General features: G+C 45.6%; 1 protein-coding gene across 1 annotated transcript; it reads right to left on the bottom strand.

Annotated features, from left to right (window-relative positions):
• Positions 1–223: 223 nt before the first annotated feature.
• Positions 224–9,111, bottom strand: LOC146186358 (uncharacterized). Its single transcript, XM_084605663.1, has 3 exons — positions 9,053–9,111; positions 7,859–7,896; positions 224–1,030 (listed from the first exon to the last, which is right to left on the bottom strand). The coding sequence occupies exons 1-3, from the start codon at positions 9,094–9,096 to the stop codon at positions 417–419; spliced, it is 696 nt and encodes a 231-aa protein (XP_084461789.1). The 5' UTR covers positions 9,097–9,111; the 3' UTR covers positions 224–416.
• Between the last annotated feature and the right edge of the window lie 4,538 nt (positions 9,112–13,649).

Genomic DNA, 13,649 nt, shown 5'->3' with positions numbered 1-13,649 from the left:
ACTTTAATTTTGTTAGAAGGACTTCTCGCATTTGGGTAGAGAGAGATCTCGTGTACTTGTCCTTCAATTTTCCCCTCAAAGCGCAGTCTACGGCTAACGTCTAATCAGCCCGAGACGTAACTGTGGAGCCAAATACATGTGGCCTTGGGAATATTTCGCAACATTTAAGGCGCGATTCATGGAGCGATTAGGGAAAACATTGTAATAAATTGTGCTCAGGACATGCTGAAAGAATGCTGTTTATTGGCCAAATGAACATCTGTTTTACCAATATTTAACTACATGAAAAGATGTTTTTCATCAAAACCGATTCCTGCCTACAGATTGGGGAGAGCAGTATGTGGCACTCAAAATGTTACATTATTATGCACATGTTGTCTAGTAATAAAATGTATAAACAACGTTGAATGAGCGAGCTATTCGGGAAAAGGGACGTCTTTGGCAGCTCGAAACATTTCTGTTGCGAAAGCTTTTTGCGTGGCGAATTCGAAGAGGTGAATCATCGTCAAATAAAACTCTTTCTCCATTAAGTCGTACCACTTCGGCCGTGGGAACCTACGAGCAAGGCTATTCACCATCGCGTCGAATCGAGGAGAGAAGTCTAGTTTTACCGGAAGGGACCTCTTGAACGTTACAGTAAGCGGACCCTTAACGTCGTAGAATGTGCCGTTGACCCTCAAGTTGCGAATCGTCATGTTATTGTATCGAAAGTTGACGACGACCTCGTAGTGCAGGTCGGTGAGGAGGTTGCAGCGGAGAGTCGTTGGGTGTTCGTCGACAGCGCGCGTCAGCTGGCAGTCACCGTCGCGTCGAATCTGTCGTAAGCCGGTCACGTTGGTGCTGAGGAATCTCACAGAAATATCACGGTGGTTTCCGTTAATGGGTTGAAAGTTCCGACTCGTGAGTGGGTCGAGCGTTGCCATGCGGAGTGGCAGCTCGAACTCTATGACTGAGTCGACGTAGGCGTTGGCATCTTCCACACCGGAGTCGACATCTTCCGCTCTGAAGCCGCCGGGGAGTCCATTGGTTCCTGCATGCGAGAAATTAGCGACAACTATTTAATATACAGAGCTTTTCAGATTTAACCTTTTATTGCTTTTTGCATACTACTATGAACGAAGAGAACTCGTAGCATATTATCAGGGTCTGCTTCTAGCACCAATGTGATTCCTTGAGGAAAACCTTGTATCCTTCACACCACAAAACATTTTTTTTTCTTCTGCTAACTACTCGACCTAGCCAATAATATCTCTCAAGATGTGTAGCTATATGCACCACTTCCGGCATGTTTTCATGAAAACACACGTCTCCAATCAGCAGTAAGAGTCAACGTCTTGAATTCCTAGTATATCGGGCACCTTTTAAACACAAAATGATTCTCTAATCATTCTAGTGCTTATTTGACAAATCCTAGCATCTCTATAATAATATTTCCAGACGCTGTGAATGTTTGCACTAAATACTGAACACACGTTTACAACAAAACTAACTCTTCATGCCTACTGTTGCAATTTTAATGAGTGCCTACTTTTGAGGCCTGTGTGTGGTATTTACAAAGCCAAATATTGTTTTAAAAAAATAAATTAAGAACGGCACCTGGAAGAATGAAATCTTGGAGTTTAAGCTTAATTATGTTTGTAAGCAAATTGTAGCTCAGCGTTCTGTCTCTTTCATCAAGTGTTTTAATTGCCGGGGAACTCGAGGGATGGTACGTGCCTACTGAATAATCGAACTGAATCAAAGACGGGAGGTTACTAATTTGTGCTGAATCTGTTGAAAACGCTTTTAAAGACCCAGAGTTAAAGGCCGTGTTTTTCAGAAAGTCTTGCGTTGTCAACGTCTGCGTTGGCGTTGTGAGCGAAAACTCGGAAGGTTATGCTTGCCAGGTGACGTGGGTGCGCAATGATTGGTCGGTAGAATGTGTGACGCCACTAGATCATATGGCATGACCGAGCTGGCGAGCGGTTGGTTGGTTGGTTGGTTCGTAGGAAGGGAAAGGCGCAGTATCTGTCACACTTGTGTCTGTCACACTTGTGTCTGCGGTGGACACCTGAACCGCGCCGTAGGGGAAGGGAGGAAGGTGGGAGTGAAAGTGGAAAGAGAGAAAGAGGAGCCGTAGTGGAGGGCTACGGAGTAATTTCGACCACCTGGGGATCCTTAACGTGCGCTGACATCGCACAGCACACGGACGCCTCTTCGTTTCGCCTCCATCGAAACGCAGCCGCCGAGGTCGGGTTCGAACCCGGGTACTCCGGCACAGTAGTCGGGCGTCTTACCACTGCACCACCCCGGTGGGGCTGGCGAGCGGTGCCAAATCAGGATTTGACTTTGATAAGATGCGAGCCCTGCCTCTGAACCTTGCCTTCAAGAGGCTGATTTACCGATTCCTTAATACGACTATATGGAGTATTTTATAAAGGCATTCTGCGTTTTAGCCTCCCTGTCCTTCAATGCCTCTCGCAGGAAAACATAAAACTACTTGAAGCCATACAGGTCAAAGCTTTGAAAGTGTGCCTTGTTCTTCCAAAGAACATCTCTACAGTGGGTACTCTGGCAGACGTCTATCTGTAACCGCGCTGATACCGCAGGAGCTGCTTCGTGCTCAGCTGCGTTTTGCACGTGAACCTACCGATCCATTTTCAGAGCAAAGTATGAGAGAACTATCCCCATCTACTGCCTGCGTAATATCAACGCGAAGTACCGTCCACTTTCCCACCATGGAGGTTTGCTTCATGGCAAATTTGGACAACTATACGCATCAAAAGTAAAGCCCACACCCCAGGATTTGGGCTTAAATACTTCGCCCTTGAGCACATCTGTGCATGCTACAGTCAACATTGCCACATCTATACTTATTGATGGCTCTGTTACAGCTGTTTCTTCATCCATCGGCGTGTGGATACCATCAATGCACACCACAATCTCGACAACACTCCGTCACCGCCCTTCAGCTATGGCTACTGAGTTAACAGCTCTGAGAGAAGCTATTATATATATTGTACAACAACCCCCTGCAGTATAGATTATCTTCAGTGATTGTCGCGCTGCACTACAATTGCTTAAGTCATCAAGTCATGGACATAAATAAGCTGCGCACTGAGGCCTATGACCTGAGTCACCGCATTTTACTACAGTGGTTACCTGCTCACTGCGGCATCGCAGGCAATGACTGCGCCAACACCACTGCAAAAGTACTACCCGAAGACTTCTCAAAGACAATTCCAATTACATTCTCACGAAGAGATGCAGCAAGACTTGTAGCTACTGAATCATGGCGATTCCAGCGCTCTCTGAGGTGTGACCCGAACCATCAGTACCGACTTCTGCACCGAATAGATCCCACTTGAGTTATTTGAATTCTTCACAATTTGAAAAGATGCCATCGGAACTGTATACACCGAATCCGCTTGAAGGTGTCATAAAAAAACTACTTCCTACATAAAGTATAGCCAGCAGCCCTCTGTGCTCTATCTGTGAGGTGTGTAACAAGAATAAAACGTTGGAAATACACCGAGTAACAAATTGCATGTATGCGAAGGAGGACCCGCGAGGGGAGACCAAAAAAAAAATTTAAATGGTTCAACACTGCTAAACCAAATGTGGAACGAAAGCATTAGCTGTGGGTGACCGAGCGTTCGTCTTCTTCCTCTTCTTCCTCTTTCTCTTCTTCTTCTTCTTCGTCGTCGTCTTCTGCGCGGCTTTTCAAGGTCATTCGCGACTGCGGCCACGGACTACGCGACAGGCCGAAACCTGGTGTAGTATTTCTTTCGCAATAAAACAGAAGCCCTTAATGATGCTGCCTCATAGCTTTGAAGGCGGAATATAAGGGGTCCCCCCTCCCCCCCTCCACACACACACACTATGTTTCGCTTCTTTTCTTTTATCACTGGCCTGCAACGGTTCCATGCATGCGTCGTCCTGTGTACGCTAGCGACAGGTGCGAATTTTATGTCGCATGGGGTTCTGCAACTGACCACCGTCACTACATGGGCCTCAATATTTTAAACGGCGCTTGCTTTCGTAATCGCGGGTGGACTTTTGATCAAAGTCGCAGCATAAGAAAATTACCTTTGGTAATCATGACCCAGGTAGTCCACCTATAATTTCCGAATGACTTTTCTTGCCGTCAATGTCTAACTGTATAGTCGCCCCTGTCGCGACTTTGTGTCGTGCGGGTCGAACACTGCGGATGGAAAATTCGACAAGGCTTGTCAGTTTCAACGTACGGTAATTATGCTTTTATGCTTTGCATATCTTGACATCCGACATCCGAGGTAATATTTGTCTCTGTGGATAACACAATCGCCGAAGCTGTTGCGAGCGAGTTAGATCAATGCACGAGGTTCGAGTCAGTCATTATATATAAGACACACATCAGAATTTTAACTCATTTACGCGAAAGGATTCCTTACCTCAGAGTGGCGTAAATAAGGCCTGTAGACAGGATCAGTCATCAGACGTCTGGTCAAATGATGTTAACACGAACTTCCATTTAAGAAAAAAAATGTCCTCGCCAGGAATCGAGCCGGCATTCTTCCGTCCCTTAGCCGACCGCGCAAATGACTACGTTACGGTAACTTTATTTCCCTTTTTTTGTTCACTACGCTACGGCGACTGCCTCAGTACGAGTTCGTAATTCCTCTTGTATTGATCAGGGACCCCGTTGGGCACTGAGGTATGTAACAACAGCGGCAGTAAGAACGAAGAAAAATGGCGGTCTACACCGTGTTACGTCTATATTATTCCACTGCAGGAATGCATGCGTTTTGACCCATGGTTTGTCATAAACAATGTAGAGATTGTGAGGAAGCAGTTTTAATCACGCGAGTGCTCCTTTGCTGTCCCGCAGGAGAGCGAGTATGCATGTGATAACAGGTTCCGTTTAGTTTGTGGGGTTTAATGTCCCAAAGCAACTCAGGCTATCAGACGCCATAGTGGACGCCGTAAAATTCGACCACGCGCACTGACATCGACATCGCACAGCGCATGGATGCCTTCCTCTCCGTCTCCATCACAAAATGGCCGTCGAGGCCAGGATTTCATCCCGCGTTGTTGTGCACATTAGACGAGAGCCCTAACTACTGCTTCACTCTGCGGGGAACATGTAATAATTGTAGTGACAAATATTTATTGCTGGTTACATAAATTCAAGATGCACTTCTAGTAGTGGCTTGAAGTGGGTTATTAACAATAACCATAGCTCATAGCTTCTTAGCAAGACAGGCGGCAGTCGACGAGTAGGATATATGCAAAAGTAAAAAAAAAAAAAAAATAGTTGCTGAAGTACAAGAACTTTTAGCGGAGTATACAGTTACTTCTTTGACAAGTGGTGCAATATGGTGCCATTAACAATATCCAAACAATATTCCGATGAGGAGCGGCTGCGCCAGATTGCGCCACTGGCCTCAAAGGTGGCCGCAAATCAGGCAGTAGCGGCGAAACTTGGCGCCGGGCTAGAATCTTTCCCAGACTAACAATCTTGAACATTCACAATGTCGTGTTTGGAGGTAATAAATTAAGAAGACTATTTGCAGTTGGTGTGCCTTCACTTGGCATTATTTTCAAGAAGCACCTATTACAACTATGTAAGATATTTATCGGTCCTCTGATAGTAACCGTGCCACATCGCGATGTCCATCTGCCTTGGTAAACGGAGCTGTGACAGATAGTCAGAGCTGTAAATATGTTACTAAAGTTTTGGAAATTTATTATTGATGTTTAATAAAATTTTTCTAAGCACACATAAACTGTTTACAAAAAGAACAACTGAGCAGTAAAATAAAACAAACTGTACCAGAGCATAGGTTACTGTAAAATTAAAATAAAAATAAAAGACAATGAACCTCTCAGCAGAGAAATGCGTTGCGCCATCTAGCGAGATTGAGACAGAAAACCACAGCACAGCAGCCTCGCGTGGCAGGGAGCAACAAATGAGCCTCAAGCCTAAAATTACCCTTGACTTGTAGCGAAAAACACCTTCTAGAATGGTAAAGCCATAGAGAAACTAACATGAAGCACCGTAATCGGCAGCAGAAAGAGAAACGCTTTCGCATTACTGCATCTAAGCAGACTATGTGCACCCATGGATTTTTTTTTTTCATACAGCAGTTATCTTTTCCACATCACTGTAGATCAGAATGGCCCAGGCAGGAGGGGCATGAAAACAAACATAACACATAATATATATGGAGAATAGACTGCATTACACTCAAAGAAGATAAAAGGTAACACATAACAAAAGTACAGAAAGCACGAAATATTAAAAGCATGCTTCAGCTATAGGCAAATCTAATTGACGAAAACATTTTGAAGTTCTTCAGAGTACGTCGAATGAGAAACAGATTCAGGACGCGCGTTCCAGTCGAAAACTGTTTCGGGAAAGAAAGTGTATGTTTTCATTGGTTTTTGCAAAAAGTGGCCGCAAGGAATGTTCTATAGTATGACGGGTCTTTACAGTTCTGGAGTACCTCAGGAAAGAAGGGGAGAGTATTCCGAGTTTGCGTGTTAAAATATTGCGAAGAAAGGAAATGTGGTTAAATTTTCTGGGAACATCAAGCAGCGGGATATTGTTATATTGCACACGTTTTGGAAAAGAGTCCGACCCCCCCATCTGTATTTATTAAAAAATAAAACGAAATGCCTTCCTCTGAGTCAGCTCTACTTGATAAAAATATTTTATGCGTGTGTGGGGACCCTATATAACAGAAGCATGTTTGAGTTATTAAAAGTTTTGTATGCCAAGAGCTCGAGATCCATAACTCCACGGACAAAGCCAAGAGGAGATCATCGATGACATTCAAGCCATGAACCGCAGCAACACCTACGTTATTGTCAATCCAAGACAGATGGAACTCACCTGGTCAATCCTGATCACTTTCGTCGGCACGAAGCCACCCCTTTCACCCCAAGGTTATCGCCCAGAGCAGGGAGATAACTCTGCTAAGTCACCTCCTCACCCCTTCTCCTCAATGCCCCCACCACCTGTCACTCCACTCCTTGTATGCGCGAACGAGGCGGGGCAGCTGGAGCAGTATAGAATCAAATTCATATTAGATAGAAAAACAGCGCAAAAGACAAATACCAGAGCAAAGAAACACAACACAAAGAAAACAGCGCTCCTCTTGTGTTTCTTTGCTCTAGTACTTGTCTTTTGCGCTGTTTTTCCGTCCAATATGTTCCACCAACTCGCCCGTTTGGCTATAGTGTTGATCTAATTCATGTCGAATATAAGCTTTTGTAGTCCAAAGGCTGGTAAAAGCGGCCTAAAACATTATAAATCCCCACCGTGGTAGTAAAAGCAAGGCGCCCATGTGCTTTGCGATATCAGTGCACGTTAAAGAACCCCAATTCTGGGGCCCTCCACTACGGCGTCTCTCATAGCCAGAGTTGCTTTGGGACGTTAAACCCTATAAACCATCAAGCATAAATAAAAGAAATAAAACTCTGCGCTTTCGTAATGTACAGGAAGGTTTTGCATATTGACTGACATTTTTTCAATAGTCTTATTATTTCTTCATTGTGCATTACAGCATGCTGGTTCGACTTACAGCTGTAAAATCAATCCGCCGCCTGATAGTAGAGCTGTAATCTTCGGTTTTCGCCCAATAGCGTGTTCGCTGCCAGTAGTGCATTCATGCAGCTTTTTTTTTTTTTACATGCTGCAGCTGTGAGAGCTCTCTTTGTGACGCGGCACATTGTAATAAATCACACCAAAACACTGCCTCTGCCGCTTACGTCCGTCTTACTCCCAAAGAAAGACGTAAATGCTAAATCCATAACGTTTTCTTTTCGTTCATAAAAGCAAGTTTCAGTAATTTTCGGATTATTATGACGATTAGATGAACCATAAAGTTCTTACCTGCTACAAGGACGACAAAGAAAACTGGCAACATGCTGCTGGAAAATGGAAAGGCAGACATTGTGTTAGTTCTCTATTTACGCATACACACATCGTGATATTATTCTAATTAACATTTTGAGTTAACACAATTGTGGTGTAGGTTAAATTTAAATTATTTCAAGCGCAATTTATAGAAGACAGCAAGCGGAGAAAATTGGTTCGAAACAAACTCAATATTCAGGACATCGTGCATAGAGCCATTGTTCGCGGTGGCAAGAGTTGAGGTGTGATATTTAGCTTTTGCTCATCGAAGTGGCGTCCGTGTGCTGTGCGATGTCAGTGCACGTTAAAGATCCCCAGGTGGTCGAAATTACTCCGTAGCCCTCCACTACGGCTCCTCTTTCTCTCTTTCCACTTTCATTCCCACCTTCCTCCCTTCCCCTACGGCGCGGTTCGGGTGTCCACAGAGCAAGTGTGACAGTTACTGCGCCTTTCCCTTCCTGAGAACCAATTTAACTTTAACTCCGTTAGCTGTTAATGAAAAGGTATAGGAAGGCCACACCGCTGAACGGGGGATGACATGATACATCGCCTACTCGATGACGACGCAGCCAATTATTTTTAACGGGAACGGAGAACCCATTTGCTACCACATTTCAGCGCGTCAGTTGCAAGGGAGCTGGTGCGCGGAGGTCGCGTCGTGTGCGTTCTAGAACAGACGTGGAGCCTCTGACGCTATAGTTTAAACAACAGGCCGGATTGTTCGATCTATTCATATGATGGCAATGTCTTTTCGCTAGGTTGCGTTGTAAAATTCGTTCAAACCGGTGCCTCTTTCAGTGTAATGCGATCGACTATGCGAAAAGATGGATCAGTCGAATCTGGTGTGTACGTAAGAAGCCTGAGAACGTTGCCGTGAATGTGGCAGTGAATGCAAGCTGTTTCAACTTATAAAAAAAAAAAAAACAAGAACAGATGTTCAAGTGAAGATGTTGATGAACACTATGTGGATCGAAGTCGCGAGTGTGTGAGGTATGAGGCAACCTTTGACGTACGCGCTCGCGAAGTTCTACCAAACCTAACAATTAATGCAGGTCTGATCCTTGGGGTAGAGTGATCGCCTGTAACTATGTTTTTCTTCGTGCACACAGTTCACACGTGAAGAGAAATCAGCGTACTCAATTAAAAAAAAAAACGGTTCCGAGGGCTTACCTTTCAGTTCCTCTTGTTGCTGCTGTTATAAATGATCTGAGCATCGATGGACAGGCCGAACGTTTATCTCCTACTTGCTGCGAGTGCGCAAAGAAAGAAATGCAAGATAGCCGTGCCGTCGCACAATGAAATCATTGTACCACTGATACGACTATTGTTCGAAGCGCATGAAATTCATGCGGCTGCCGTCCCAAAGAGGAAGGGGGAAAATGAGCTTTTCGATAACTCCTGCATCTCTTATTCTTTTTATCCTCACCATTATGCGTTCATTTAGCGCCGGAATTTCTCCGATAACCTAGACAAAGACGTGAGCGCCACTGACGTCTGTCTTTTATCAGTTGTGTATTTAAACTCCCCAGATGTAGGACTGCGACGAGTGTAAAACATGCGGTAAAAATGCCACACTATCCTAACCGACATTTTTGGAACGTCTTTAACACGAGTATTATACTAAACGTAATGTACTATACGCCTTGATATTGCACTGTGGAGATTTAGGATGACATTTACGATTGTAGGCTTTGTAAAAGATGTTTAGGGTGGACGCATGTCGCAGTCACGCTTGTTTTTAGTTATTGTCTTTCTTTTCATAATGTACTGCCGTGAAGTTTCAAGATCGAACAGGTAGGTGTCAATACATGTGATTCCGCCCTTCCTTCATTGCAGCTAACAACTTTATCAAGTCGCAGGCAAGCTGAATCCTTGAAATTTCTTTACTACATCGTACATGGTCATTATCGGCTGTCGTCTACCAGTGATAATAATCCAGCTCATCGTACATCCACAAGGACGTATCATGAACTCGTTCGCTTCCGCTTTTAAAGAAAAAGGTAAGCCTTTGTTCGCGTATTTAGCCGGAGAATTGAACTTACGTTAAAAATAAAAAGGTTAGCAACAATTTCTTCAGATAAATTAAGAAGTCTTGGTAAGAAGTGTCCAGAGTTGAAGCTCGTGTTAGCTATCTTGTTTATGTTTCTGTCGTTTGTTAACAAACAGGAACAACTGACTATATAAACTAGACGAAAAGAGTGTACATGTAGGGAATCAATATGGAAGTACACAACCCATGTATAGAGTGCCAACCGTCGCCGTTATCCCTACCAGCATGCGAACGCGTTACGCTGCGGGCAAAGACGAATTAGCTAGCCGCTCATTCGTGTTGCTTCCATTACACCTGACGCTCCCCTGCAAGGTCCGTCCCACAGGCTTGGTTGCTCTGAGTACGCAGAGTAAACACGATGATACAATTAGATAAGCAACGTATTTTACTCGATAGCTTATGCAGCTTTACCGTCGAAAATACACTAACGCCGCCGCCGCTATAGACGCCATGCCCAAATCGGATGCTCCATAACACCCTCAAAGGCACTGCTGACGACTCAATTTTGATGCTCCTAGCGAAAAGCTTTGCCACAGCTACGACTAGCTTCGCGAGCAAAGCGCTTGCTACTCCACAACGTTTTCACATTGGCCTGGGTGGTCCTATCCTTTTCAGGACTACCATCTGATTCAACAAATCAAAACCTTTGTTCGCAAGGAGGTCGCCAGCCAGCTGTCGCTCATTCCTCATTTCCATGGCCCTGGCCGGCTTGTTCTCGGCTTGTTCTCGGCTTGGCTCCGTCTTTGACTCTTGTGTCATGCAAGATCACTTCGCTGATGTGCTGCCGCTCAGCTCCGTGCTGCTGCCTGTGACAGTATATATACCTCTGACGTACGTCTAAACGGTCGACAGACCGCGACTCTCCCCCGCATCTCATTCCTACCGGCCGAATTTCATTCCATTCAGCACCGCCTGCTGAGTCGTCGTTTCGTACCCCCTTTCCATTGCCAGCCAACACCCTATGGCGAACCTTTGGCGTACTGCGGACAGCCGTCTGCTACGCTGAGGTCTGCGCTGGGCTATGCAGTGTGCGTTTGCTACCTGCACCTTCCACCTTCTCGACGTGATCTGTTATCCTATCCGCACGATTCCGAGTCACCTTCGCCATGAACACCGCCAAGACTTCACTTTGTGTCGCTAGGTCGCCAAACACGCTTCTTACCTTTCGCCTTCTCCGATGCTGCAACGTCCTACCAGCGCCGTTGAGGATAACTCCTCAAGCCCTCCATGTCGTCCGGCTAGTGAAGTTGAAGTGTTCGTTCTACGAAAGCAATTCTCGCTTTCGTCGAATCGGGCGTTGCAGTCATCGTTATCAGTGTAGCTCTAAGGTGTTAATTCCGCGAGGTGATCGCCCCGCTTTCCAACGTTTCGCCCCGCACCACCTCCTCACAGCGCGTTCATCTATCAGCGCCGTGCACGGTTCATGCCCTCGTCCAAGACGATTTGTACCCTATCGAGTTGTTCTGTGTAACTTCCCTCCCGACACAGTCCTGGGATGCGACTTCCTTTCAACTCATCTTGTCGTTATTGAATGTGCCTGCGCGGAATTGCCTTTTACTTCTCTGCGACACCCCTTTGTGCGACGTGCCTACCCGATCTACCAAACTCCTTTTCGCGACTTTTTCTGCTGCCCTCGTACCACTCGCCTGTAATGGCCATACTAACTATACTAGTTACTCGGGCCTTTTATTCCGCTTCCAGCCAGCCCAGCCTCCTTATTACATTTACTGCTCTAAGACTCACAATGGCGAAAGGGCAATTTACGGCCCGAATCCATTTTTCTACCCATCGGACATGCTTCGCAGCGAATGCTTCAGGCGTATTGAAGCACTTGATTTATTGTCATGCTTATAAATTCTGTTCTTCACACCACACATTTTTTAACGTTGATGTACTCAGACTGTGCGATGTTGCGATTGATCCGATACCCCACGACGTTTTCCAATGTTCTATTGACATTGATAATCCTTCCGTGCTACGTTATCACTCTTTGTCCCTCCAGAGCTTCAGTTTTCCCGCCACTTCTCCAGACTGATGGACACAGTTCTCAGTGAACCCAAGTGACAGACCTGGCCTTGCTATCTCGATAAAAAACGTCAGCTTTTCTAACGACTTTCGTTTTACCAGCTCTGACTGAAGCACGGTCTAACTTGTCTCACCCACGCTAGGATTCAGCTGAATTTGAAGCGCCTCTTCACCGTCCGAAAACTCATCATTTTAGGCCATACTGTTTTAAAGGATGGCATTCCTGCCGGCCCTAGCAACCTTCATGCAATTGCCGAATTTTCGAGGTCAAGATAACTGAAGCAGTTCCAGCCTCTGCTCCTACTTTCACTGCTTCATCTTGAATTTCGCACGCATCATTGCCCCTCTGAGCCAATTTCATGCTGGCAGCTCCAACCTATCCACATGGACGCCAGCTTGCGATGACGCCTTCGACACTTTTCTCCGCCATTTGGTTTCGCCTCCCACCCTCCGCCACGCTGACCTGACTGCGCCGACTGAGATTCACACGGACGCCAGCATTATCGGACTAGGTACCACACTCACCCAACAAAAATTGGGGTTCTGCGAGTATGAGGTTGAGTATGATAGTCGGCCTCTGACCAAAAACGAGTCCAACTATTCTGTTACGAAAAGAAATTTTTTGAGCATTATTTAGGACAGTGGTTTTCAGCTATGGATGTATAGGGGACTCCTTGTGAACCGTACGCGTTTTGGGAAATTCCTTCGTAAAAAAATAAAAGGAGGGGGGGGGGGGGGGGGGCGGTTGTTGTGTGGACTGCTGCCCCTGTTCCGGCAGCAAGTTGCGGAATTAGAATTGGCTTAAGGCACAACTGGCCACTAACGAAGGCGCACTTGATAAGCCAGCACGCCACAGCCTGCAGAGGAGACGCGTCGACGCTGGTAGGCCTCTGAAAGGAATTCGACTCGTCCCAACACCACGCTGCTCGCTCGTCAGGAACGCAACGCCATCCAGCAGTGCAGGCGGAGCTCGAGTTTTACCGATGCCAACATTTACAAACACCTTAAATGCTCTCTCTCTCCTGCGCACTCTGCATTTCCGCACTTCTCTCATGTTTCTTTCACTTTGAGAAAGCAAAATCGGATTTGAACCTCCGCAATTTTAACCCTGCAAAACTGTGTCCCGCCAGGCCAGAACTATCACGCGACCTTTCTTTTTTTCGTGGGCGTGAGGTTTGCGGACCCCGAAAACTGCTTCGCAAAGCGCCATTTGGGAAACACTGATTTAGGGTATTGAAAAAAGTTCGTCCCTACGTTTACGGCCGACTTTTCTGTGCAGTAGCTATAATCGCCAAACTCTGCTGGCATGTCCTCTCTGAAAGACCCGCCTGGCTGCCCTGCACGCTGAACTGTACGTCAACTGAAGTACTACACCCGTTCAATTTATCTCGCTCTAGCCTGAAGCGATATTTTGTTTCTCATGGAAAAAAATAAATGTATATTTAATAGACAAAACTTAAGAATTATAACTACCACACACTTCAATGCTGGGTATTTTTTACGAAGCTCTTTTGGTTGTATTTCGAATAATTTTGGTTAATTGCTTCTTTTCGTTCTTCATGTCAGATCATTTCACTAACTTTGTGAGGGGGTTGAGTATTTCCCGGGGCGCATTTCATCGAAGTTGGACGAAGAACAACAGATAATGCAACGACGGGACAGAAAAAGGAAAAGGTAATTGCAATAGCTGGA

The sequence above is a fragment of the Amblyomma maculatum genome, chromosome 6 (genome assembly GCF_055883805.1).
Source record: "Amblyomma maculatum isolate TAMU_Amacu chromosome 6, ASM5588380v1, whole genome shotgun sequence".
NCBI lineage: Eukaryota > Metazoa > Arthropoda > Arachnida > Ixodida > Ixodidae > Amblyomma > Amblyomma maculatum.
The sequence above is the reverse complement of the archived record's forward strand: the minus strand, read 5'-3'. Positions and strand labels throughout refer to the sequence as shown.